The sequence below is a fragment of the Rhinolophus hipposideros genome (assembly GCF_964194185.1).
Source record: "Rhinolophus hipposideros genome assembly, chromosome: 9".
Classification (NCBI taxonomy): domain Eukaryota; kingdom Metazoa; phylum Chordata; class Mammalia; order Chiroptera; family Rhinolophidae; genus Rhinolophus; species Rhinolophus hipposideros.
Genome location: NC_138055.1, coordinates 51,917,482 through 51,941,414, shown reverse-complemented (window position 1 = coordinate 51,941,414; position 23,933 = coordinate 51,917,482). Strand labels below are relative to the sequence as shown.

The following is a 23,933-nucleotide window of genomic DNA, read 5'->3' as shown; positions in this document are numbered from 1 at the left end:
ATTCAGCCAAATTTACAATCACATGTCTACTATGTCACAATCCTGTTTTCCAAAAATGTCCACATAAGAACTCTAAAGCAGGCAATTACTTGCCCAAAGAATAAATGATTTTCATTGTATAGGACATGGAAAGGGACATGATGAAAAATAAAGATTCTTTAGAATTTCTTTATGGAGTTGTTAGTAATATAACAGAACCCAAGGCTACAAGGACCTGTCCAAGTAGAATATATATGTTAAATATGCCTTTATTGCTTTTGTGGTAGAGGTGATCTGTCAGCCACTTTTTGTAGAAGGATGGCCCACTATAGACACCAGGAAAATTTTTCCGACCACAGCCATATCCGTAACTGGTAATTCCCATTACAAAAAATCGTTTATGTTCTGGTAAGTAGCACATTAATGGTCCACCACTATCACCCTATTAAAAAAGTCCCAAAATAGTGTTAGTTATTTCTAGTAGTCTTTATATAATAGTAAAGCTGGAATAAATTAATCACATTAAACATACATTTATATAAATATACATTTTCAATATACCTCTAAATTATTTAAGATCAATAGATTTTCAGTTTTATGTTCTGACTCAAACAGGAATTTGGTTATATTCAGTCTGGCCTGGTATTTAGAGGAAACATAGCTGGTGGATAAACTTACAATCAGCCTAGTTTTGAACCAGAATACTATAAATCCAATTGTTTGGAGTTTTTTAGTGCAATTATTCAGGAGAAATATAAGATGTGTGCAAAATATTGTAAATGCTGTCTCTTAGAATACTTCTACTGCTTAATGCTGTTTGTGAAAGGTATAACTTGAAGATATTTGAATGAATCTTTTAGGTGTGTGTGTGGTTTCCTCGCTAGACAAGAGGAGTAAACTGGCATCTTGTAAGAAATGGAAATCTTTCTAAGTGTTGACATGGGCTAGTACAGGATATCAAGAATAAATGGCTAAGCCTCTCGATAGTATTACAAATTTCCCACATAGTTGATACCAGACTGTCAATGTAGCAACTGAAACACTATTACTAAGGATTGTTAATCACTCAAAACCACAAGGACACTGAGCTAACTGTGACAGTGCCTAAAGGTTAAAGACTATGCTTCTAAGATGTTTTCAAATTCTCTATAAGGAAGGTATTGAATATATATACATACATATATATATATATATATATATATATATATATATATATATATTATTATTATTATGAATGCAATTCAATTAGATTGGATTCTTTACAATTTTACTCAGCAAGATTTTTAAGGAAAAGGACACAGGAAAGATAAACTGGATTGCAGAAATCAGAATGAGTAGGAAAAGGTCAGAGCACGGGTATTGCTTGGAAGTGAAGTGCATATGGGTTTAGAAGTAATAAAGAAAAGAGGAATAAAGAAAGATTTAAAACAAAAAGTAGATAAATTGGACTTTATAAAACAGTCAACTTTTGTGCTACATTAGGAAGGTGAAAAGACAGCCACAGAATGGGAAAAAATATTTGCTAACCATATACTTGGTAAAGGACTTGTATCCAGAATATAGAAAGAATGTTTATGACTCAATAATAAAAAGATAAATAACTCAATTTAAAAATGGGCAAAGGGTCTGAATAGACATTTCTCCAAAAAGATATGTAAATGGTTAATAAACGTATGCAAAGATGCTCAACATTATTAGTCATTAGGGAAATTCAAAGTAAAACTACAATGAGGTACCACTTCACACTCACAAGGATGGCTGTAATAAAAAAGACAGACAATAACAAGTGCAGGCAAGGATGTGGAGAAAGTGGAACCCTCATACATCACTGGTGAGAATGTAAAATGGTGCAGCCACTTTGGAATACAGTTTGGCAGTTCTTCAAAATGTTAAACGTTGACTTATCAATTTCACCCCTAGGTGAAATTTTCAAAAGAAATAAATACATACCTACACATAAAAACATACACATGTTTATAGTAACATTTTAATAGCCAAAAAGTGGAAATAACTCAATGTTCATCAACTAATCAATGAATAAATAAAATGTGGCCTGTGCATACAATGGTATATTATTTGGCAATAAAATTAATAAAGTATTAATACATGACACAATATAGATGAGCCTTAAATACACTATGCTAAGTGAAAGAAGCCAGTACAAAAGACCACATATTGAATGGTACCATTCATACAAAATTTCCAAAATAGACAGATGTATAGAGATTAGTGGTTGCTGAAAGCTGGAGGTGGGTGGGAGGAGAATGGGGAGTGCCTCCTAACGGATGGAGGTTTTGGGATGACAAAAGTGTTCTAAAATTAGATTATAGTGCTAGTTGCATGACTGTATTAATATACTAAGAACCCATTGAGCTGTACACTTTAAATGGGTGAGATATATATAAATTATATCTCAGAAGTGGTGATGAATGAAAAAGAAGAAAGATTCAGTGCAAATTTTGTCTAAGGTTGACCATGATTGTAGAAACCAAGGAAACAGGAAAGCAAGAGAATTTAGATTGTTGGCATAGTTAAAAAGAAAAAATGAATTTCGTGCTTTTAGACTTGGTAATTAAGACTTCATCAGAAAGCGATCTAAGGCCTTGTTTAAGTTCCCTCTGGCTTTAGAAAATATTTCTAAGGAAAATTATTTGGTCTTACCCTGCAAGTATCAAAAATTCCATCTTCATCACCTGCACAAAATGAAGTTTGAGGAATTATATTCCCATAACTTGTCTCAGAATTACAAATTTTTCGAGAAATATAATGTACTTCTGCTTCCTGTAACATATTTGTAAGATTACCTATTAACAAAAAAAATACCAAAAAGTTATTTAGGAAAATAGGCATTTTGACAGTGATTTACAGTGTTCATGTCGAATAAATTTTCTTTCAAAAGTGACTGATTCAACAATTACGTAAAACTGTCATACCTTGTATTTCTCCATAGACATTCCTTATTTTGTCATTGTTATCACATTTTTCTTTAATTCTTTGAGCAATAGTTTCTTTTAACTTATTGAGCACATTTAAAGAGTTTCTTTGAAGCTTTTGTCTGCTAAATTCAACATCTGAGCCTATTCAGAGTCAGTTTCTATTGACTACTTTTTTCACTGAGTATATTGTTGAAAATTGGATGCTTTAAGTAATAGGAGATCTGACAATTAAGTTCGCGAATTTGGTGCAATGATGTTGCTAGTCTTTTTTGGTATCAGAGGAATTACTCATTATGAATTTGTACCAACTGGAAAAACAGTTAACCAAGTTTACTATTTGGAAGTGCTAAAAAGGTTGCGTGAAAAAGTTAGATGACCTGAACTTTTTGCCAACAATTCATGGGTCTTGCATCACGACAATGCACCAGCTCACACAGCACTGTCTGGGAGGGAGTTTTTAGCCAGTAAACAAATCACTGTATTGGAACACACTCCCTACTCACCTGATCTGACCCCCCCAATGACTTCTTTCTTTACCTGAAAATAAAGGAAAGACATTTTGATGACATTCAGGACATCAAGGGTAATATGACAACAGCTCTGATGGCCATTCCAGAAAAAGAGTTCCTAAATTGCTTTGAAGGGTGGACTAGGCGTTGGTGTCAGTGCATAGCTTCCCGAGAGGAGTACTTCTAAGGTGACTGTAGTGATATTCAGCAATGAGGTATGTAGCACTTTTTCTAGGATGAGTTCACAAACTTAATTGTCCAATCTTTGTGTATTGCAACAACTCTGGATTCTGATTTCACCCTCAACAATGTTGTTGTCATTTTAAAAATAATTTGTCTGGACTTTAATTGTGGAATCCATCTCCCCACATTGTCTGACTGTTGTCTCTGCTCACTTTTTTAACTTTGATTTTTACCTTTTAGCCTGGCTTCATAGGGCTTGCCCAGGTGTCTGCATAGTTTAGTGGTCACTCAGTGATTTGGGCTTTCCTCCTTTGCTGGTGGGTCTGTGCGTGAGTTGGGAAGTGCAAGTTCAGTCAGTTTTTAGCTCTACCTCAGCTTCCACTCTATGCTGAGCTCTCTCGGATTTTCCCCACACACGTTCAGTTTCTCAGTAAGCCAAGGATGTTTGGAGAGTTCATCCAGCCATTCTATAGGTCTCTCATGTTTAGGATCTTCCTGTCAAATGCCAGACTGTGCCACTGCTCGCTGCATCTAGGAGCACAGTCCCAGGCTGGCAGAGCTGTGGATTTTCCCCATTTGTCTCTTGTCCTTTCTTGCTGAGTCCACTATTTTTGTTGACAATGGTCTTGGCCTAGATTTTCAACTGCTGCTCCCAATCCAGTTGTCCTCCTCTGGCAGCAAGATCCTTATCCTTCACGGCCCTGGTAAAACTATTGCACTGACTGATCTGAGAGGAGAGTTGGAAGCAGCCACAAACAAGAAAAGTGCAAATTCTTTTTACCCAAATCTCTAGCTGTTTATATGGAATAGTTTTCAACTTGTTGCGTACTTTGGTTGATTTCCAGGGCTCTGAAATGGTTGCTTCTGACAATTGTGTAGTTTAGACTTATTTAGGGGAAGAGGATTTGCCAGCATCCTCATGCCGCTACAGCCACAATTCCCATCCTTCTTCTTGTTTCTAAATTAATTGTACTCAGAGTATATAAAAGTGTGTATGCTACCTGTTCTTTGAATTTTGAGATTTGCTTTATGGCCTAGTAAGTGGTCAATTTTTATAAAAGTTCCATCTGTACTTGAAAAGATGAAATTCTCTGGTTTTGGGGTACAGAATTCTCTGATTTGACTATTAAATCAAGCTTGCTATTTATGTTCAAATATTCTAAATCTTTACTAATTTTTCATCTGCTTGGTATGCCAATAATCAAAAGAATTGCGATAAAATTTCCTACTATCATAGGGGAGTTATAATGTTCGCTATACAATTCTACCTGTTTTACCTTAATATTGTCTTGGTCCTATTTATTAGGCTCACAAGTCTAGAATTGTTCTATCTTCCTGGTGAGTTGAAACTTTTCTAAAGAAGGTTCTACCTTCTTCATCCTCAATAATTCTTTTATCTTCACATCTACTTTGTCTGCTATTTGCATAGTGATACCAGCTTTCTTTTCATTATAATTTACTTGACGTATTTCTTTCCTATTTTTTTTTTACTTCAGTTCTTCCATATCCTTATATTTTAGGTATCTGTTGCTAAACTAAGCTGGATTTCCTGCTTCTTGATCCAATTCTCTCTCTTTTTTTCTTTTTTCTTTTTGCAGTTTTACTTTTGTGTGCAGATTTGCTTAACAATCACTGAATTTCTAGGGTGGGTTCAGGCAACTGAAGAGCCTTTATAGAGTTTATATTGTCTAGAACCAAGGTATGCTGCAAACCAAGTCTAGAGCAAAATGGGAAATAACGTCTTCCTAAAGACGGGCTTAGAAACTCTGATCCAAGGGTTAAGATGTTTCTTTTCTCTGGTAGCAGGGCTGAGGCATGCCTGGCTGCTAGACCGGCATTCACAGGGATAGCCAAGAAAACAGGGTACAGACCACCAAAAACAAGACCAACTAATCCACCCCGTGTTATGGTACAGGTTTCACAATTCAAATCACCTGTATTCAACAGTAAACTTATAAAACCCACGTAAGACACATTCGCTGTCAAAAATGGGATCACTGCCATTAGTAATCCTGCAGCTATCCGAGCTGAAAAAGACTGTTTGCTACTAAGCCACAGAGAGCAGCATGAAGTCCAACATGCGTCGATCCATGTTCAGTGGGTCCCTTTCTGCTTCTGGAAGTTGGTTCATTTTTCTGGTTATGATATCAAAAATTTGGTTTTTCTCGACAGTATCATCCAATTCATGATTTTCCATCTTGAGCCTTAAGCTCTCCTCCCAGCAGTCGGCGCTTCCTCTGGTCTTCCTCAGCCGCTAAGGCTCACACACAAGTTTGCACAATTTGCCATCTTTGGCTGACACCCAATTATCTGTCTTTTAACTAGTGATTGGGTCCATTAACATTTATTGTGATTATGAGTGTTTGTGAGCTCATTTCTACTGTCTTGTTTTCTACTTTCTATTTTTCTAACTTTTCCTATGCGTCTTGTTTCTCCTTTCTTGATTATTTTTATTCAGATTTTGTCTTTATTTTCTCACTCCATTTGTTTCTTTCTATTGGTTTACAAGTTATATCCTCTCTTTCTGTTATCGAAATTTGACCCTTCATGCTTAAAGTTAATGTTAACCAGTATCTTAACATTTCTGCTCAATAATACAGGACCTGGGACCACTTTAAATCTCATCACCCATTCTGAAATACATGCTTCCCCCCCAGTATTTAAATGCCTTTTTAAAAAATTCTATAAATTGCATGTTATTTTTATTGTGTTCCAAGGTTTCTTAATCTTGGCACTATTGACATTTTGGGTCAGATAGTTCTTCATTGTGGAGGTGGGAGAACTGTCCTGTGCACTGAAGGATGATGAGCCGCGTCCCTGGCTTCTACCCATTAAGATGCCAGTAGCATACTTAACCCCCGTTCAATGATAACCAGATTGCCTTCAGACATTACCAAATGTCCCCTGGGGGCAAAATTGCCCCCAGTGGAAAATCACTGTTGTATGCATACAATGTTTATTTATATTTACCTATTTCTTTGCTCACTTCTTGTATCTCATACCACCATTTTGACATCATTTCATTTCTTTCTAGTATATTTCTTATTTCCTTTGGTAAAAGATCATTGGTAGTGAATTCAGCTTTTGTTCACTCTTATTCTTGAATGACAGTTTTGTTGGATACACAGTTGTAGGTTTGTAGTTATTTTCTCGCAGTACTTTGATCACGATATTTCACTGTATTTTGACTGTCATTATTGCTATTGAGAAATTTTCTGAAAGCCAGTTTATAATTATTTTATAAGGTTTGTTGTTGGTTTACCTTTTGTCTCTGGCTGTATTCAGGTTTTCTCTGTTCTACAACCTCATTACAATGTATAAAAAAGGGACTGCATTTTGTTTTGGCTCATATTGTTCTTACTACATCTGGATTCATGTCTTTCATCAGTTATAGAAAAATGTCAACCCAAATTCATTGACTATTGCCTCACCTCTATTCTCTTCATTTGCTCTCTCTAGCATTCTTATTAGGTGTATATTTGACTTTCTCATTTTAGCCTTCTGATCTTTACTTTCTTTCATATTTTCACTCAGCATAATTCCCTTGTGAACTATTATAGTACTTGCATGTATCAATACTTAACTCCTTTTAACTGCTTAACATAGTATTCCATGTTAAGGATATACTAACTTTTGTTTAATCATTCACCTATTGAAGGACAATTAGGTTTTTTCCAGTTTGGGGATATTACAAATAAAAGAATTTATGACCATTTCTGAACAGGTTTTTGTGTGGACATATGTTTTCATTTCTCGGTGCTAAATGCTCACATATGTGATTGCTGGATCATCCTTATAACCAGTGTTTTGAACTCTGTAGCTGATAGATTGCTTGTCTCCATTTTGTTCTTTTTCTGGAGTTTTGTCCTGTTCTTTTATTTGGGATATGTTTCTTTGTCTTCTCATTTTGGCTGCCTCCCTCTGTTTGTTTCTATGTATTAGGTAGATCTGCTATGTCTCCCAGTCTTGGCGGGTGGCCTTATGGAGTAGGTGTCCTATACGGTCCAGTGGTGCAGTCTCTGTGGTCACTGGGGCTGGGGCTCCAGAGGTATGCATGCTCTCCTGTTTTAGTTGAGCGTTGATGGCTGGTAGCACACCAGTGGGTGGTATTTACCCTTAGGTGGACTGGCTGTGTGGACTGGCCATGACTACGGTGGACAGGCTGTTGTGCAGGGGCTGACCCCACAGAGCAGGGCTTCGGTTCCTGCCAAGTCCATCCTTTGGGTATGTTGTTTGTGGAGCGAATTGGGTGGTGCTAGTTGTAGTCTGAAGCTGGCAACCAGGTGTGTTGGTTCTGGAGCATCTTGAGAGGGGCTCCAGTGCAGGCCCAGGTCAGCCACTGCCTATGCCTGGCCCGGGGCCATCTGGTAGGAGCTACAAAGTGAACTTTGGTTGGTTATCTGCCTGAGCTGGGTTTGGAGGCACCTGGGAGTTGTTATGCTGTGGACCAAGGCCAGCTAGTTATGCTGTGGACCAAGGTCACTAGTGCTGGGCTTGGGGCCACTTAGCAAGAGATGCAGGACACACTGAGGCCAGCCCAAACTGCTTGTTGGGGGGTGGTGTACTTTTCCCCTCAGGCTGAATCCAGCTGCTGTGAAATCTACCCCTCAGGCTGAAGCCAGTTGCTTGTGAAGAACAGCCACTGAAAGAGGTTCGGGCCTGTGCCCGAACTGTGTTGCCTGTAACTGCAGGCTAGGTTGGAGAAGGGCTCACAAAAGGAACAACAGCTGCTGCCAGCGCTTCTGTCCTGGTGAGAGCTGCCCCGCCAGCCCACACCTTAAAGCCAGACAATTCACTTCTTCCCTATATGTCCCTGACACTTTTCCAGCTGCTGCCCCAGTGCTGGAGCTCAGAGTGAGTGAGTCTGTCAGTGAGTAAGTCCGTGCACGGGCCCTTTAAGAGGATGCCTGGGTCTCCAGCAGCCATCATCTCTCCCGGACTGAGTCCCTGCTGATTTTCACAGCCAGCTGTTGCGGGGACTCCTCTTCCTGGCACTGGTGGTCTGGGCTGGGTACCCAGTGTGGGGTGCTTCTCAGAGGGGACCTCTGCTGCTGAGACATCCCTCCTGATTCTTAACCGCCACATGTGGGTGTGGGACCTGCCCGTTCCTTGTCTCCGCCCCTTGTACCAATCTTGATGCGTCTCCTTCTGTATATCCTTTATTATAGGAGTTCTATTGAGCTAGTAGTCTTCAGGTGGTTCTCAAAGGTAGTTGTTTTATAAATTAGTTCTCATTTTGATGTGGTCGTGGGAGAAGGTGAGCACAGCATTTACTTATTCTGCCATCTTGACCGGAAGTTCATTGCAGCTTTCTTTTGATTAATGTTTCCTTGGTATATCTTTCTTCATCCTTTTGCTTTCAACTTACCTCTATCATATTTGAAATGAACTATGTATATATAAACTGTATGCTAAACCATGAGTCTGACTCATTCTGAGAATATAGCCCTGGGGCTTCAGCTTTATGGGAGTTTCCCCACATCCACTTGTGCAGGCTTTGTTCTTCAAACCTCTCAAGTCCCATGAAACCACAGAAATCAATAATCAATGTTACTAATTTGGCAAAGACCCTCAAGATGAAAGCCAACTTTGGTTCTCCATTATATAAGTTTATATCTTCACACTCAGTCTTTGACTTACTTACGTATTTTCCCTTTGTAACAGTTTTCAGTGGAAAGGTTGTTGTGTGCATATAATCTACCACACTGATGGAAAGCCAACATAATCCTTGAAACACCTTTCTGATAGGTATTACTCTCGTCTTACATCATGAAAATGTATGGCATTGTGAGATATTACTTAAAATAGTGGAAACTCATGAAATTTGAGGCAGGCTGACCTGGGCTTGAATTTTGGCTCCTTACTTAGCTGTGTAACTTTGCGCAACTTATTACATTAACCTCTTTAAACCTCAGTTTATTCATGCATGTTATACTATTTTTTGTAGTATTGTTGGGGGTGTTAAATGAGAAGTGCATTACAATGCTTAGCATTTTATTAAGTACCTTGTCCTGAATAAATAGTAGCTGCTCCTATTATTGTTCTAATTGTTAAAGATTCAATAGTTGCCAATGGTCATTCAGCTAGTACCGTGTTTCCCCGAAAATAAGACTTAGCCGGACCATCAGCTCTAATGCGTTTTTGGAGCAAAAATTAATACAAGACTCAGTCTTATTTTACTATAATACGAGACAGGGTCTTATATTAATTTTTGCTCCAAAAGACGCATTAGAGCTGATGGTACAGCTAGGTCTAATTTTCAGGGAAACATGGTACATGGCAGGGCTAAGATTCAGAGTTAGGTCCGTGAGTCTAAAGCCCATGCTCTTTTCCCTACATGGCACCATGTTGCTTTCCTTGTCTTCCTTAGAAACTATTCACAGGAAAAAAAAAAGAAAAATAATTCACACATCTTTCATACATTTATCTTTATCCTGTCTAAATAATCCACAAATATTTAAATGGCTAGGTTTTGTGAGGGATAGAAAAAAAAAAGAGTCTCTGCACTTGATCTCATATGTTGCTAACTAGAGTTTCGTTCCATCAAGAGCAGTTTATACTTACTGCTGTACTTAAATATTCAGGGTTTAGAATAAAAAAGATCTAGATTTGAGTCAGAGCTCCTCAACTTCTAAGATTCACAATTCCTGATCTTTTAAATGGTATTAATAGCATTAACCCCCTACTAGGAATATTGGGAAGATAACATAAAATAATGTATTTAGAAGAGGGCTTGACGCATGGAAAACGCTCCCAAATGTTAGCTGTTGTTATTGCCAAAGGCAGAGTGTCTTCCACTTCTTTTTTTTTTTCAATTCCTTCCATGAGTTCAGCCAATCAACAATCTGTGCCCCTTTGTGTACTTAAAAAAAAATACATGGCAATTAACCTGTTTGATACTAAACAAGGCATTAAATAGAAAGAACACTGTCGATTCTTTACATATAGAAGCTTCTTATTTAATACAAGCAATTCTGTTACAGAGCTGGCTCTATCACTGATGAGTCTTAGAAACTACAAGAAACACTCAGAACCATCATTTTCTCTGAGAATGTCTAAAGGTTCAAGCCTCTTGGCATGTCTAACCAGAGAAAACCTCTATTTCTGCTTTGGAAGATAATTTGTTTTCTCCCACAAGCAAGAAAAAATTACAAGAAAAAGAGACATTTCTTTTTCACTGGTAAATGAAGACCTATTGTTGAAACTCATGCTATAAAGAGATAAAGAAATATATGAAAGGATTCACCGTCTCTAATAATCAGAAGAATTTGTATCAATAAAATTCAGATTATAATTACCGTCTTCTTTTGTTCTTCCCCAGCCACCTATAAAACACTTTGTGTTTCTGTCCAGATTTTGGAAAACATCAAAAGGTAGACAAATAGGCTGAATATAGTCATTATACCTCACTGCTTTTTTTAATTGAAAAAGCGCAACATCATTTACATAAGATTCCACATTGAAGTCTGGATGCATGATGATTGCTTTAACTTTTATAATCTTGGTGTATGGATGACTCCCATGTATATCATTAGTTCCAAGCACAGCCCTCCACATTAAAGGATCTCTGAAAAAAAAGTTAATGTTCTTATTATAAACATGTTCATTTAACTAAGTAAATATTCTTAATCTCCCACTAGTTTTATTTTTCTTATGTTAGATTAATAACAAAAAAATTTAATCCTACATTCATGTGACATAAAATCACATCAAATAAAAACCTAAATACCATGATGTAGGAAAGAAGAAAAAAAATCTGTGGGACAGAAAGTCCAAACACAGATTCAAGTACCTGAGAATTTATATGATTAAGGTAGAATTTCTTACTAGTGGACAGAGCATGAATTATTCAATACATGGTATTGGGACAATTAACTAAATAACTAGTCTGAAAAGTGAAATAAAACTAAATCCCCCAAAAACAAAATGAATTCAAAATGGGTTAAACTTTAAACACACAAATCTTTTAAATAAATCTTCCTATCTTTTAAAGATACATAAAGTGATATGTCTGAGATTTGCTTCAAAATAATTGGAGTGGGGAGTTGGTAAGCATAAAGATGAAACAAGATCAGGCATGAGTTAATAACTTGAAGTTGGATGATAGGTATGTGGGAGTTCACTAAACTATGCTCTATTTGTGTACATTTTTGAAATTTTAGATTGAAATATTTGGGTATTAAATTAGCATGAGAATTATAAAAATTAAACCAGAAAGAAAATATAGATGAGTATATAACAATGACATGAGATAGGACTTTATAGACCATGACACTAAATATAAAAACAAGAAGCAACTAATGGAGCTTCACAGTCTTAAGAAAACAAAAAACAAGCAGAAAAACCAAACCAAAGAAACAAAAAAAATCTTCTGTAGGCCAAAACCCAAGCATACAATAGCTGTTACATCTGTAATTTGATTGGGAAGAAAGAACGTTTATTTTTTAAACAGTTGTTTATCGTGTTTCCCCGAAAATAAGACCTAGACAGACCATAAGCTCTAATACGTCTTTTGGAGCAAAAATTAATACAAGACCCGGTATTATTTTACTATAATATAGGACCCGGTCTGTGATGTGATGTGATGTGATCATATAATACTGGGTCTTATGTTAATTTTTGCTCCAAAAGATGCATTAGAGCTGAAGGTCCGGATAGGTCTTATTTTTGGGGAAACATGGTACAACTGCTAAAATTCCTTTTCACCCTTCAAATTGGCAAAGTTTATGTATGAGAGAGAGTGTGTCTGTGCTCATGTGCGTGCACACGAGTGTGCATGTTTGATGATAATGCACATTACAGACAAGAGTCAGAGGAACAAACATACTCTTATTCATTGTGGAAAATAGATGGGTATTTTGGCAGCATGTATCAGTAGCCTATAAAAGTTGCATTGTGGGCGGCAGGATGGCTCAGTTGGTTAGAGCGCGAGCTCTGGAAACAGGGTTGCTGGTTCGATTCCCACATGGGTCAGTGAGCTGCACCCTCTGCAATTAGATTGAAGACAACGAGCTGCCGCTGAGCTTCCAGAGGGGCGGCCGGATGGCTCATTGGTTAGCACTTGAGCTCTCAACAACAAGGCTGCCAGTTCAATTCCCGCATGGGATGGTGGGCTGTGCTCACTGCAACTAAAGTTTGAAAACGGCGACTGGACTTGGAACTGTGCTGCGCCCTCCACAACTAGATTGAAGGACAACGACCAGTCCCTAGTATATAACATATATTCAGTAAATGTCTGTTGAATAAAGGGGTACAATCATCAGTAAGATTTAGTCTTGGGAGCTGATGGGCCCTGGAGAAACACACTGTTCCCCAATAAAAAATTTTATTTTTTAAAAAAAGTTGCATTGTATTTGACTCTGCAGTTCTATTTCCTATAATTTATCCCAAGAAAATAGGAGATATTCAGCTCTCTTAAAAGTGGACTAGGCAAACTCTAAAAAGTTTGTAAAAATATTTTAAAGTCCTAGTTCTACTTTGATTTAAAAAAAAAAAAATCACTGCTTTAAGCTACTTTGAAATAATGATGTTTCTTTTCTTTTCCAAACTTACTCAATTTATATTATTTATTTCAATGTATATTCAGACCATAAGTTTAAAAAACAGGTTGTATACACCCAAAACTACAAAACATTGCTGAAAGAAATTAAAGACAACATAAATAAATGGAAAGATATCTCACATTCATGGACTGGAAGACTTACTTTGGCTAAAATGACAATACTACCCCCAAAGCAAGTTATTGATCCAATGCAATCCCTATTAAATCCCAATGATGTTTTTTGCAGAAGTAGAAAAACCCATCCTAAAATTCATATAAAATATCAAGGGATCGCCAAATAGCCAAAATAATCTTGAAAAAGAATTAAGTTGGAGGACACATATTTCTGATTTCAAAACTTACTGCAAAGCTACAGTAATCTAAAGTGTGGTACTAGGATAAGGACAGCTGTATACACCAAAGGGAAAGAATAGAGAGCAGAAATACATCCTTGTCTATGTGGTCAATTGATTTTCTTGTTTTAAATTTTTTATTGAGGAATATTGAGAAACAGTGTGTTTTTCCAGGACCCATCAGCTCCAAGTCAAGTCATTGTCTTCAATCTAGTTGTGGAGGGCGCAGCTCACTGGCCCATGTGGGAATCCAACCTGCAAACTTGGTGTTACAAGCACTGCTCTCTAACCAATTGAGCTTACCAGCCGCCCCTCAATTGATTTACAAGAGTGTCAAGGCAATTCAATGGGGAATGCACAGGCTTTTCAACAAATTGTGCTGGGAAAACTGAATATCTACGTGCAAAAGAATGAACCTGGATCCTTACCTTATACCATAAGCAAAAATTAACTCAAAATAGAGAAAGACCTAAATGTAAGAGTAAAGTGGAGATAATGATATCTATCTCTGAGGGTTACTGGGAGGGCTTTTTAAATACACAATTATATATAACATCCTTGAACAGTACCTAATCTAACAGTAGGTCTTTGATAAGTGGTTGTTATAAGAAGGAATACAGAATAATTTCCTAAACTGTCAAGGTTGGAAACCTTGACAGTTTAGGAAATGAGGGAGGGACAGGAATAGAACATGGCAGAGTTAGTCCTTTGAGGAGGAAAAACAGAGACTATGCCTCAGTAATGGCTACTTCCTTAGCACCTAGCCCAGTCCCTAGTATATAACACATATTCAGTAAAAGTCTGTTCAGTAAAGGGGTAAAATCAATAAGATTTAGTCTTGGGAATGGTTAAGCGGAATATGAACATTATCTTCAAATGCTTGGAAGAGGAATTAGGTTTAATATATATGGCTTCAGAAGGGAGAATGAAAACCAAGACACTTAGTTCTACATAAGGAAAAGCTTTCTAAGAATTAAAGCTGTCTGAAATTGAAACGAGAGTCTCTCGAGGTAGCAGTTCATTACCACGAGAGGTGTTTCAAGTAGAGAGCCATATGGTATAGTTATGGTTATGTGTGTGGGCTTTCATTCTGACAAACCTGGATTTGATCCCTGATTTTGTTGTTTTTCAGCCATGGAATCATGAGCAAGGTACTTAAGAATGCTCAAGTCTCAGAGTCTCCCTGCAGCAAAGAGTTGTTGTAAAGATTAGTGGAAATTACGCATGAAAAAAAATGCCTGGCTCAATACATTGAAGCAGTAATTCTTTCAGACTAGAGAACCCTTTACTTCAATATCGTAAGAAGGATTCGTATATAGGACAGACGATTGAACTAGACATTTAAAATGCCTCTTTGAACTCTAAGATTCTCTGACAGTATAACAAAGCTGCATCATTTGACCACGGTCATACATCTACCGTGTTTCCCCGAAAATAAGACCTGGTCATACAATCAGCTCTAATGCGTCTTTTGGAGCAAAAGTTAATATAAGACCTGGTATTCTATTCTATTCTATTCATTATATTATATTATATTATATTATATTGTATTATATTATATTATATTATATTATATTATATTATATTATATTATACCTGGTCTTATAGTAAAATAAGACCGGGTCTTATATTAATTTTTGCTCCAAAAGACACATTAGAGCTGATTGTCCGGCTAGGTCTTATTTTTGGAGAAACACAGTAGTAGGTTTTGGAAATGTACTTAAAGCCACTGCAGCACAAAGTGTTAGGGATACTAGGATAAGGTCTCCCCAGTCTGAACTCATTGTTCTCCATCAAGCCAAAGGAACAGACCAGTAAAGCACAATGTTAGGACTTAGTAGGCAAGAAGAGATTTCCCAAAAATTTTCACACCATGACAAGCAGGCCTTCCCTCCCATGGTTTAAGATTTGAAAGCTGTAGAAAAGCATGTTAGAAAACAATTGTTAAGATACCCACACCTGAAAGAACAGAATTGATTCCTAACTGAAGCTTTTTTCCTACATCTGTTTCTATACCCTTGGTTTATACCTTAGTATCTTCCCATTTAAAAAAAACAACAACCTCTATTCATTAAAAAACCAATTTATGGAACTGAAATCCATGTTTAAAAAATATAACATACATATTAAAACCTACCAAACAGGTCAGTTGCCCTTAATTGAATTTCAAAGTTGTTAGTTCCTCTTAAAGACTTTTCATTCTTCTCCAAGACAGCTGTTCTCTTAAAAATGAAAGACTAAAGGGAGACTATATAACAGGTATAACAGGTCCTTTGGTTTCTCAAAGGACTTGTCTTAGAGCTTCATGGTAAATGGTTAGGAGGGTCATAAAGTTCTATTCTAACTGTGGTAAATCCCATTTCTCCAAGATTGACATCATCCACAGAGTGAATAAACATTTATTATGTCCTCTATAATGTAGGCCAAGTCCTATATTAGTACCAGGAATACAAAATAAAACATGTAGTCCTTGCCTTAAATTAACTCATGATCTAATGGTGAAAAAGACAAATACATGGTTACAATATAATAATTTTAAATGCTAAAAGAAGAGTTTCATTATCTGAAGCAAGGTCTGACAAGAGCATATGATTCAATTTGGCTTAAATAAACTCTTATAGCGATTAAAAAAATAGCAATAAAACAAGGTCCAACAAACTCCATCCCACAAGTCAAATCTGGCCTGTATAAAAATAAGAGTATTTTTATACACCTAATGGACAAAGAACGGTTTTTACACTTGTAAACGGTTGGGAAGAAAACCAAACTAACAACATAATATTTTGTTCAAATTTCAGTGTTCATAAATAAAGCGCACTTATTTAATTGTGTATCGTCTATGGTCACTTTGGTTCTTCGGTGGCAGAGGTGAATAGTTGCGACACAGACTGTATAGCCTGCAAAGCCTAAAATACTTATTGTCTTTACAACAAATGTTGACTTCTAATTTAAAGGATCAATGGCAACAGCTATTCAGTGTAGTACATACATGGCATTGTGGGTACTTGCAAACATACAGCTTAACTGAACATGACTGCATTCTTTTTTTTTCCCCCCAACTGGTTGCTTTTATTTATTTATTTATTTATTTATTTATTTATTTATTTATTTAGAACATGACTGCATTCTGATGGTCCTCCACCACTTTAAAATATCCTGAGAGAATATAATAGGAGCTGTGTTCTGAATACATACCTAGAATCCTTAGTGCAGTGGGCAGCTGTGAGGACCCAACTTTCTTTCACCAAGCTTCCTCCACATATATGAAGAAGAATTCTGCCGTATTGGATCTGCAGGCTAACTATCCAGGGCCAGGTACCAACTTGAGCATCCGTGCCCCCTATAACCCGGGACCCTTTGAACACATCTGCAAGCGGTGCTATTCCACAATCTAAAAATAAAAATGACGTACTGCTTGAAGTGTGCATCTAATAATATATATATATATATATATATATATATATATATATATATATATATATATATTAATTCCTAATCTTAACACATTAATATAATCTTTTAAATTCCTGTTTTAAAACTAATAATGCAAGCAAATACGTAAAGCATGCCCATATTTCGAGGGGGAAAAAGGTTAAGATAAACATGCCCTAACTGATTACGTACAAATAGAAAGACGTTAAATAAACATGGTTCATTAATTTTACAACTCTATTCCCCCAAAGTATGAAAATGTGATGTTTCTCTGGCCACGTATCATATTATTCCCTGCGTGAAATGGCAATTAAAGAGCCTGGAACTGGTGAATGAAGAGCTACAAGTTCTAATACTTGCCATTTAACTTGTTGGGTTAATTTTTCTCAACTGTAGTGTGAGAAGGCCACCTACTAGCCCTTTCAACTCTGAATTCCAATGAATTATTAATCTGTAAAATAGGAATGACAGCCCCCAGGACGTTTTGAGGAGTGAGTACATGTAGACACCCCACACAAATGCATGGCGTAGTATTACTACTACTACTACTACCACTGCTGCTATTTCTGTCATCATTATAACCGGACTGCTTACGTCTGTGGATTTTCAGTTATAGGCAATTGGAACCATGGAAAAGGAGAGACTCAAAATCAAACACTACAGAAGTAGGGAAAACGCAGGAAGACCGTCCAAAGCAAGGAATGAACAGATACTGCCCTCTGCGGCCCACCGTTCCTTTTTCTGGGCCTGGAGCCCCTTCTGCTGCCTGAGCCTCCCACGCGTGGCCTCAGGCCACCCCGGACCACTGGCCTGTCCCTCAGAGGGGCCGCGCCTGCTCCTTTCTGAGCCCGAGTAGTGTTCTGAGTAGAAGACCAAGCTCCCCACAAACAGCAGCGCAGGACTCAGGAGCCCGCGCCCCATTTTGGAACTCCCGTTGGGCAAGACGGCGGCAGGCACTTCTACCCGCCGGCCGGGCGAGGGCGCGTGGCCCGGGCCACGAGGTGTGCGGGGAGGACCGGGCTCGCCAGCAGGCGACGTGCGTCAGGGGCCGGCGGCCCCGAGGCCGGCGGAGTTGCCCCAGTGAGTCTGGCTCCCCAGAGCTGTTCTCGTTGGCGGCCACCTACTGGACAGGGGTTCGTGGGGTGTCCTGCCCTCAGCCGGGACCTGGGGGTTCGGCGGTAGGCGAGACCTTCCTAGGCCTGATCCGCGCGCCCGGACGGTACAGTAGGGCTGTTGTGGCGGGCGGGGAGGTGCTGGAACCAGTCGGGTGCTACTAGCTCAGGCTTTCAGGGCCGGGAAAGCTTCCAGAAGGAAGGCGGGTAAGCTGGGCAGGGAGAGGCAAAGCGGAGGGCAAATCACACGTAGAGAGGTTGGGCGGTCGAGATAGCATCGCCACTGGGAGAACCCAATTTCTATAATACAGATTGATCTCATTGTTAAATGTGTAGTACTGGCCTTCAGTGTATCTCAGGGTGAGATCATAAAATCAAATTTAAGGACCTGCAAAGTTGAGGACAAAGCTTGACTGAAGGTAACTGCACCCTCCACACATGCTTCATTCCCTGAGAGATACATTGTTCCTTACCCCTATTTGAACCCCTGAGATGTCCTTTTGACATTCCAAACACTGTGGGGAGAGGGTGTAGACAAATGGTTCCAGTTAATCGATCCATTGAATAAATAGATATTAACCTCATACTATGTACCATACACTGCTGAAGTGTGTTAAGACCTGGACCTCTGACCCAGAGAACTTTATAACACGGCTAGCAGAGAAAAATTGTGTCTATATCACTTGGGGAACAAAGAAATAAACTGTGACATCTGGGTCTAGTACCAATTCAGACACAAAGGATTGGTGTGGGCTGTGGCAGTCTAGGAAGGCTCTCTGTAGGAGGGGGATGTGAGCTGGGCCTAGATTGAGAGGGAAGGTCAAGAAGAGGGAGGAGATGTATTGAAGATAGGCTAGGCCAAGGTACAGCATAAGCAAAGGCATGGATATTGAGAAAATTCATAAAGGATACCTCAACCAAAATTGGAGTCCGAAAGGCCTGAAGGGGGAACTTTCACACCCTTCCACTCATCATTGGTTACCCCAAACAGGAAGAGACATTCCTTGCATCTCCAACAGGAAGATGTTTTCTACTCTATTAACCCCAGCAGGAAGAGGAAGATTTTCTCTTTCCCCAGCAATGGCTCAGCCACTGAGAGATTGTCACAAGCCAGCCAACAAAAAGCCACTACTCTTTGAACTCCCACTTTCCTCCAGTTCCTAACAGCTCCTCCCAACTTCTCTTTTCCTCTATAAAAGAATATGCTTCTCCTTTGTTCTCCAGACTTGCCTATGGTTTTGTCATAGCTCACTTGTCTCAAATTGCAATTCTCTGCTATTCCTTAGTAAACCCATTTTTGCTGATAAAATAACTTTTATTTTTAATGTCAATAATATGTATCCATGCATGTTTTGCCGGAGAAATAGAACCAATAAGATATATAGAGATGTGTAAGAGGAGATTTATTATGGGAATTGGCATGCAATTATGGAGGCTGGGAAGTCCCACAGTATGCCATCTACAAGCTGGAGAACTAGGAAAACCAACAGTATGATTCAGTCCCAGGGCAAAGGCCCGAGAACCAGGATCTCAATATGGGAGCACAGGAGAGATGGATGTCCCAACGCAAGAAGAACGGGAGAATTTGCCCTTTCTCCATCTTTTTGTTTTATTTGGATCCACAGTGGATTGGATTGGATGATACCCAACCACATTAGTGAGGGTAGATCATCTTTATTCAGTCTAATTCAAATGTATATTTTACTGTATATAAAATGTATTATAGAGAGCATATAAAATGTATTATATATGTTGGATTGAGGTTTGCAAAACAAGTTGTTTACTGGTAGGGACAGGAGTATGGCGGCACATGTGTGAGACTGATAAGAGTGAAGTAAAAAACATGTTTTTGTGTGAAACTGAGCATAACAAAATTGAGTGATAAACACATTTACCAAACAACTTCTGGTTATCATCTAAGAGGTAAAAAAAACTCCTGGCAAACAACTTCTGGTTATCACCTAAGAAGTAAACAAATCCAAGGACAAGAGGATAAAAGCAGAACTCCAGAGCAATGCCATGAGAAGTCTGACTGGTCGCTCCAGCAGAAACCTTCTGTGAGGTGCAAGCTGCAATACTCCGGGACCCTCTGAAGTTCTTCCCTGCAAGACCAGCTTGTCTCAGACCCGTTGTGGGCCCACTCGCCTTTCCCAGTCCAGGAACCTTCTCCATCTCGATTGAATCTGGGACTTGCTTTGTTATTAAATTCTGTTCTACTCTGTATAACCTTCTGTGCTTACCAGAGCACTGGCCTCTGGAGGGACATTGGCTCCCAAATAAAGCTGTGTTACTCACTCTATCTGAACCTGTGTGCTGGGACTTTGTCCCCCGCTCGCGTCACAAGTACCATGCAGGGACATAGGGCCCTGCCAAGGGATTAATGTCCCCTTGCCTTTCAGGAAGAGACTGAAATGTTAGCAACTGTCCTTACAGGCACTCGCAACACTTACTCACAGACACATCCAGAAATAATATTTTACCAGCTATCCGGTCGCCCCTTAACCCAGTAAAATGAATGATCACAGTAATAAGAATGCAATGTGTGTATAATTTTATTTTACTGTGCCTTAAAATAAAACTGTGCCTTTGTTGTGTTAGAGACTAAAGAAAGAAACTGTGCCTTAAAATTTTTGATGTCATAGGAATGTGACGTCATAGGAATGGTGGCAGCGGGGCGCACTTTTTGAGTTCTCCTCCGGATCTTATCACAAACGGGACATATAACCCATCAAAGGATTCTCTGCTCATCACACAGAACAGCTAAGAGACTCGTGGAAGGATTACTTGAAGGCTCTCAGCCTCTTCGTAGACCTTCATGAATGTCCAAGATGAAGGGAAATTCCAGAATTTACTCAACCAAGAAGAGAGATTAAAGTGTTTGGAATTATGTTAGTGAAGACCATTGAAAAAGTGGTATTTGGTTCTAAGAAGAATATAATAAATACATGAATAATAGAAAAAAAATTTTTTGATCAGGATATGTAAGAGAAAAATACTAAGTTGAAGGTTTCTTCCTGGTTTTGTATTTAATTTGATTCTATTTTGAGTCCAGAACCAACGTGTATGGCCCTTCTTCCATTTAGCAAGGCCGTTTGATATGGGTTTTGGATACACCATAGTAGTCGTGAAGCCTGCTTCATACTTAGGGGTAAGGCTGCCGATTGCTCCGTGTATTGAAGATAACATTTTCAGTGTGTAAAGAAAGCTGGGCAAGAGGGAGGAAAGAAGTAGGCAGCCCAGAGTCCAACAACATGGCAGAAGGTGACGTCTGAGCCAAGAAAGATGTCTGGGATTTTCACTGTGGTGGGTTGAGCCAGGGTTTTTAAGAACAATGATAATTAAAGTTTGGTTTTAAGTTGTTTTATCATTGCTATCTTGCCTTGTGTTGAAGCTTGCCTCCCACACCTTGAGTAACAAGTGTCGGTTGTGGGGAAATTATAGTAGGGTCAGGAAAAGGGCAGCGGCTTTGCTCACGTCATCCCTCTGAGGTTGCTGTGGTTGGCAGCGTTAATCAAAGGAGGCTATTAGTTGGGGCTTACAGGTGTAACGTGGGGGACAGGGGGCAGAAGCTCAGGGCTGAGCTGAAATCGGTGAATGGGAGGCAGGTGTTACTGGAGAAAGAAGTTACAGCGTGAACTGACCCAGGCAGGGACAGACAAGAAACAAATTTCCTGTTCCCCAAATATTTCAGTGGGACGTGACACTTGAAAGAGGAGAAACAGCTGAGGCGTGTTTCTGTGGGTGGGGGATGTGATCAGATCGGGAATGGCTTTGTAAGCAGGGCAGATGACGGGTCTTGCTGTGAGAGATAACAGATTCAACAGGTTTCTTTTATAGATCCTGATCAAAAACAGGTGCATGCAGCCAAGTCATGACAGGGCAATGGACCCGTGACTGCAAGCGTTCTGTGCCTGGGTTTCGTCTGCCTTTTCTAGGTCTTCACTCTTCTCTCCTGCACTCACTTCCTTTATGGCGTACTCCCATCAGACAACGAATATCCTCTGGGGTGGTAGGCAGCCTCCAAAATGGCTGTCAGTTAGCCCTGTTGCCTGGTAGTTACACCCTTGTTTAGTCCCCTCCTCTTTAGTGTTGGCTGGATTTAGTGCCACGTTTAGCAAATAGAAAGAGTGACAGAGGTGATGGCCTATTACTTCCATTATTAGGTTATAAAAAGATGGTGACTCCTGTCTTGTCCGTGCTGTCTTGCTCTGAGGGAAGCTGGCTTTCATGTTGTGCGCCGCCCTGTGGCCCTGTGAAGTGGCCTCCAGCAGTAGCCAATGAGGAACTGAAGTCCTCAGTCTAACAGCCGTGAAGCATCAAATCTTACACCACATGAGTGAGCTGGGAAACACACCTTCCCCGGCTTAAACCTTCTGATGAGACCACGGCTCTCGCTAACTCCCTAAATACAACCTCATGAGGTCTTAAGCCAGAGGGACCCTACTAAGCCACACTCAAGATTCCTGACCCAGTTTGACACAACACTTTTTTGTTGTTTTAAGCCACTAAGTTTTGGAATCATTTGTTATGCAGCAACAGGTAATACATCTTGTTTCTCCTACCACTGAAGGAGGATGGGGCCTGGGGTTGGCTGGGGACTTGTAGGGGGGCAGGGTTGACTGGGTCTGGAGTTGGAGGAGGTTTCCTTCTTCTTAGTTGTCCCCTGTTCCACTTGGGGAATGGCTGAATTCGTGTTAGAAATCTTTTTTTTTTTTTTTTAAGGAGGGCACAGCTCGCAGTGGCCCATGCGGGGATCGAACCGGCCACCTTGGTGTTATCAGCACCACGCTCTAACCAACTGAGCTAACCGGCCGCCCCTAGAAAATCTATTTAATAAAAATATTTTATTATGTAGACTTCAAGTAATAACAACAATATAAACATCCATGTATCCATCACTGCATTCACTATTTTTGTTTTATTACATTTTTTAATATATATTTTTTATTAGTTTCAGGTGCACAAGACAAAGTAATACTTAGACGTTTATCATTTTGTTTTATTAAATTTTAATCCTTATGAAAGAGTATTTATAGTATAGTATATGTATAAAGAATAACATGCAAGGATACCCATTTAAGAGAAAGAACATGATTGTTACTTTTGAAATTCCCTGTGTACCCTCCCTGATCCAATCCCTTTCTCTTTCTCTTAGAACTAACCAATATTCTGAATTTTGTATTTATTATTCCATTGATTCTCTTTGTAAACCTGGCTGTCCTATATGGTCACTACTAGGCACAGGTGACAATTTAAGTTTAAATTTAAATAAAATAAAACTTCAGTTCCTCAGTCATGTTAGGTGCCCCATAGCCACATGTGGTTACCAACTGGACAACAACGTTAGAGAACATTGGCATCACTGCAGAGACTTCTACTGGATAACACTGCTGAAAACAATATATTGTTTAGTGTTGCATGTTTTGAACTTCATATAAATTGAATCATACCATGGCTTTTACAGCTAGCTGGGTTTCATCAGTATTAGATTCTTGACATTCATTCATGTAGTTATCTTTAACTGCACTTCTTAATTTTACCATATACATGGAGTATAAATGCCACAATGTATTTATCTACATCAGAATCTATTATTGATGGACAGTTGAATTGTTTCCAAATTTTTGCTATTACAACTACTACTACTCTACATACGAGCGTGAGCTTCTCTGGTCTGTATACCAGGCTGGGGTTGCTGAGTCATATAGAATTCATATCACCACCTTTGCTAAAAAGTGCCAAATTGTTTTCCAAAATGTACTAATATACTCTCCAACTAGCAGCACATAAATGTTCCCATTGTTCATATTATCCCCAATACTTTTTAATTTTTTTACCAATCTTGTGGGTATGAATTGAGAACTCCTGGTTTCAATCTGCATTTCCCT

At 38.9% G+C, this 23,933-nt stretch overlaps 1 protein-coding gene and 1 pseudogene across 2 annotated transcripts; both read right to left on the bottom strand.

The window, feature by feature from the left end:
• Positions 1-169: 169 nt before the first annotated feature.
• Positions 170-17,854, bottom strand: TMPRSS12 (transmembrane serine protease 12; the record flags this gene model as incomplete). Its single annotated transcript, XM_081058965.1, has 5 exons — positions 170-421; positions 2,641-2,783; positions 10,906-11,174; positions 16,697-16,912; positions 17,664-17,854. The coding sequence occupies 5 exons, from the start codon at positions 17,852-17,854 to the stop codon at positions 170-172; spliced, it is 1,071 nt and encodes a 356-aa protein (XP_080915091.1).
• On the bottom strand, positions 5,237-5,807 carry LOC308502720 (transmembrane protein 126A-like; annotated as a pseudogene). The gene has a single exon. The product of its transcript is annotated as a transmembrane protein 126A-like (transcript).
• Positions 17,855-23,933: the final 6,079 nt, after the last annotated feature.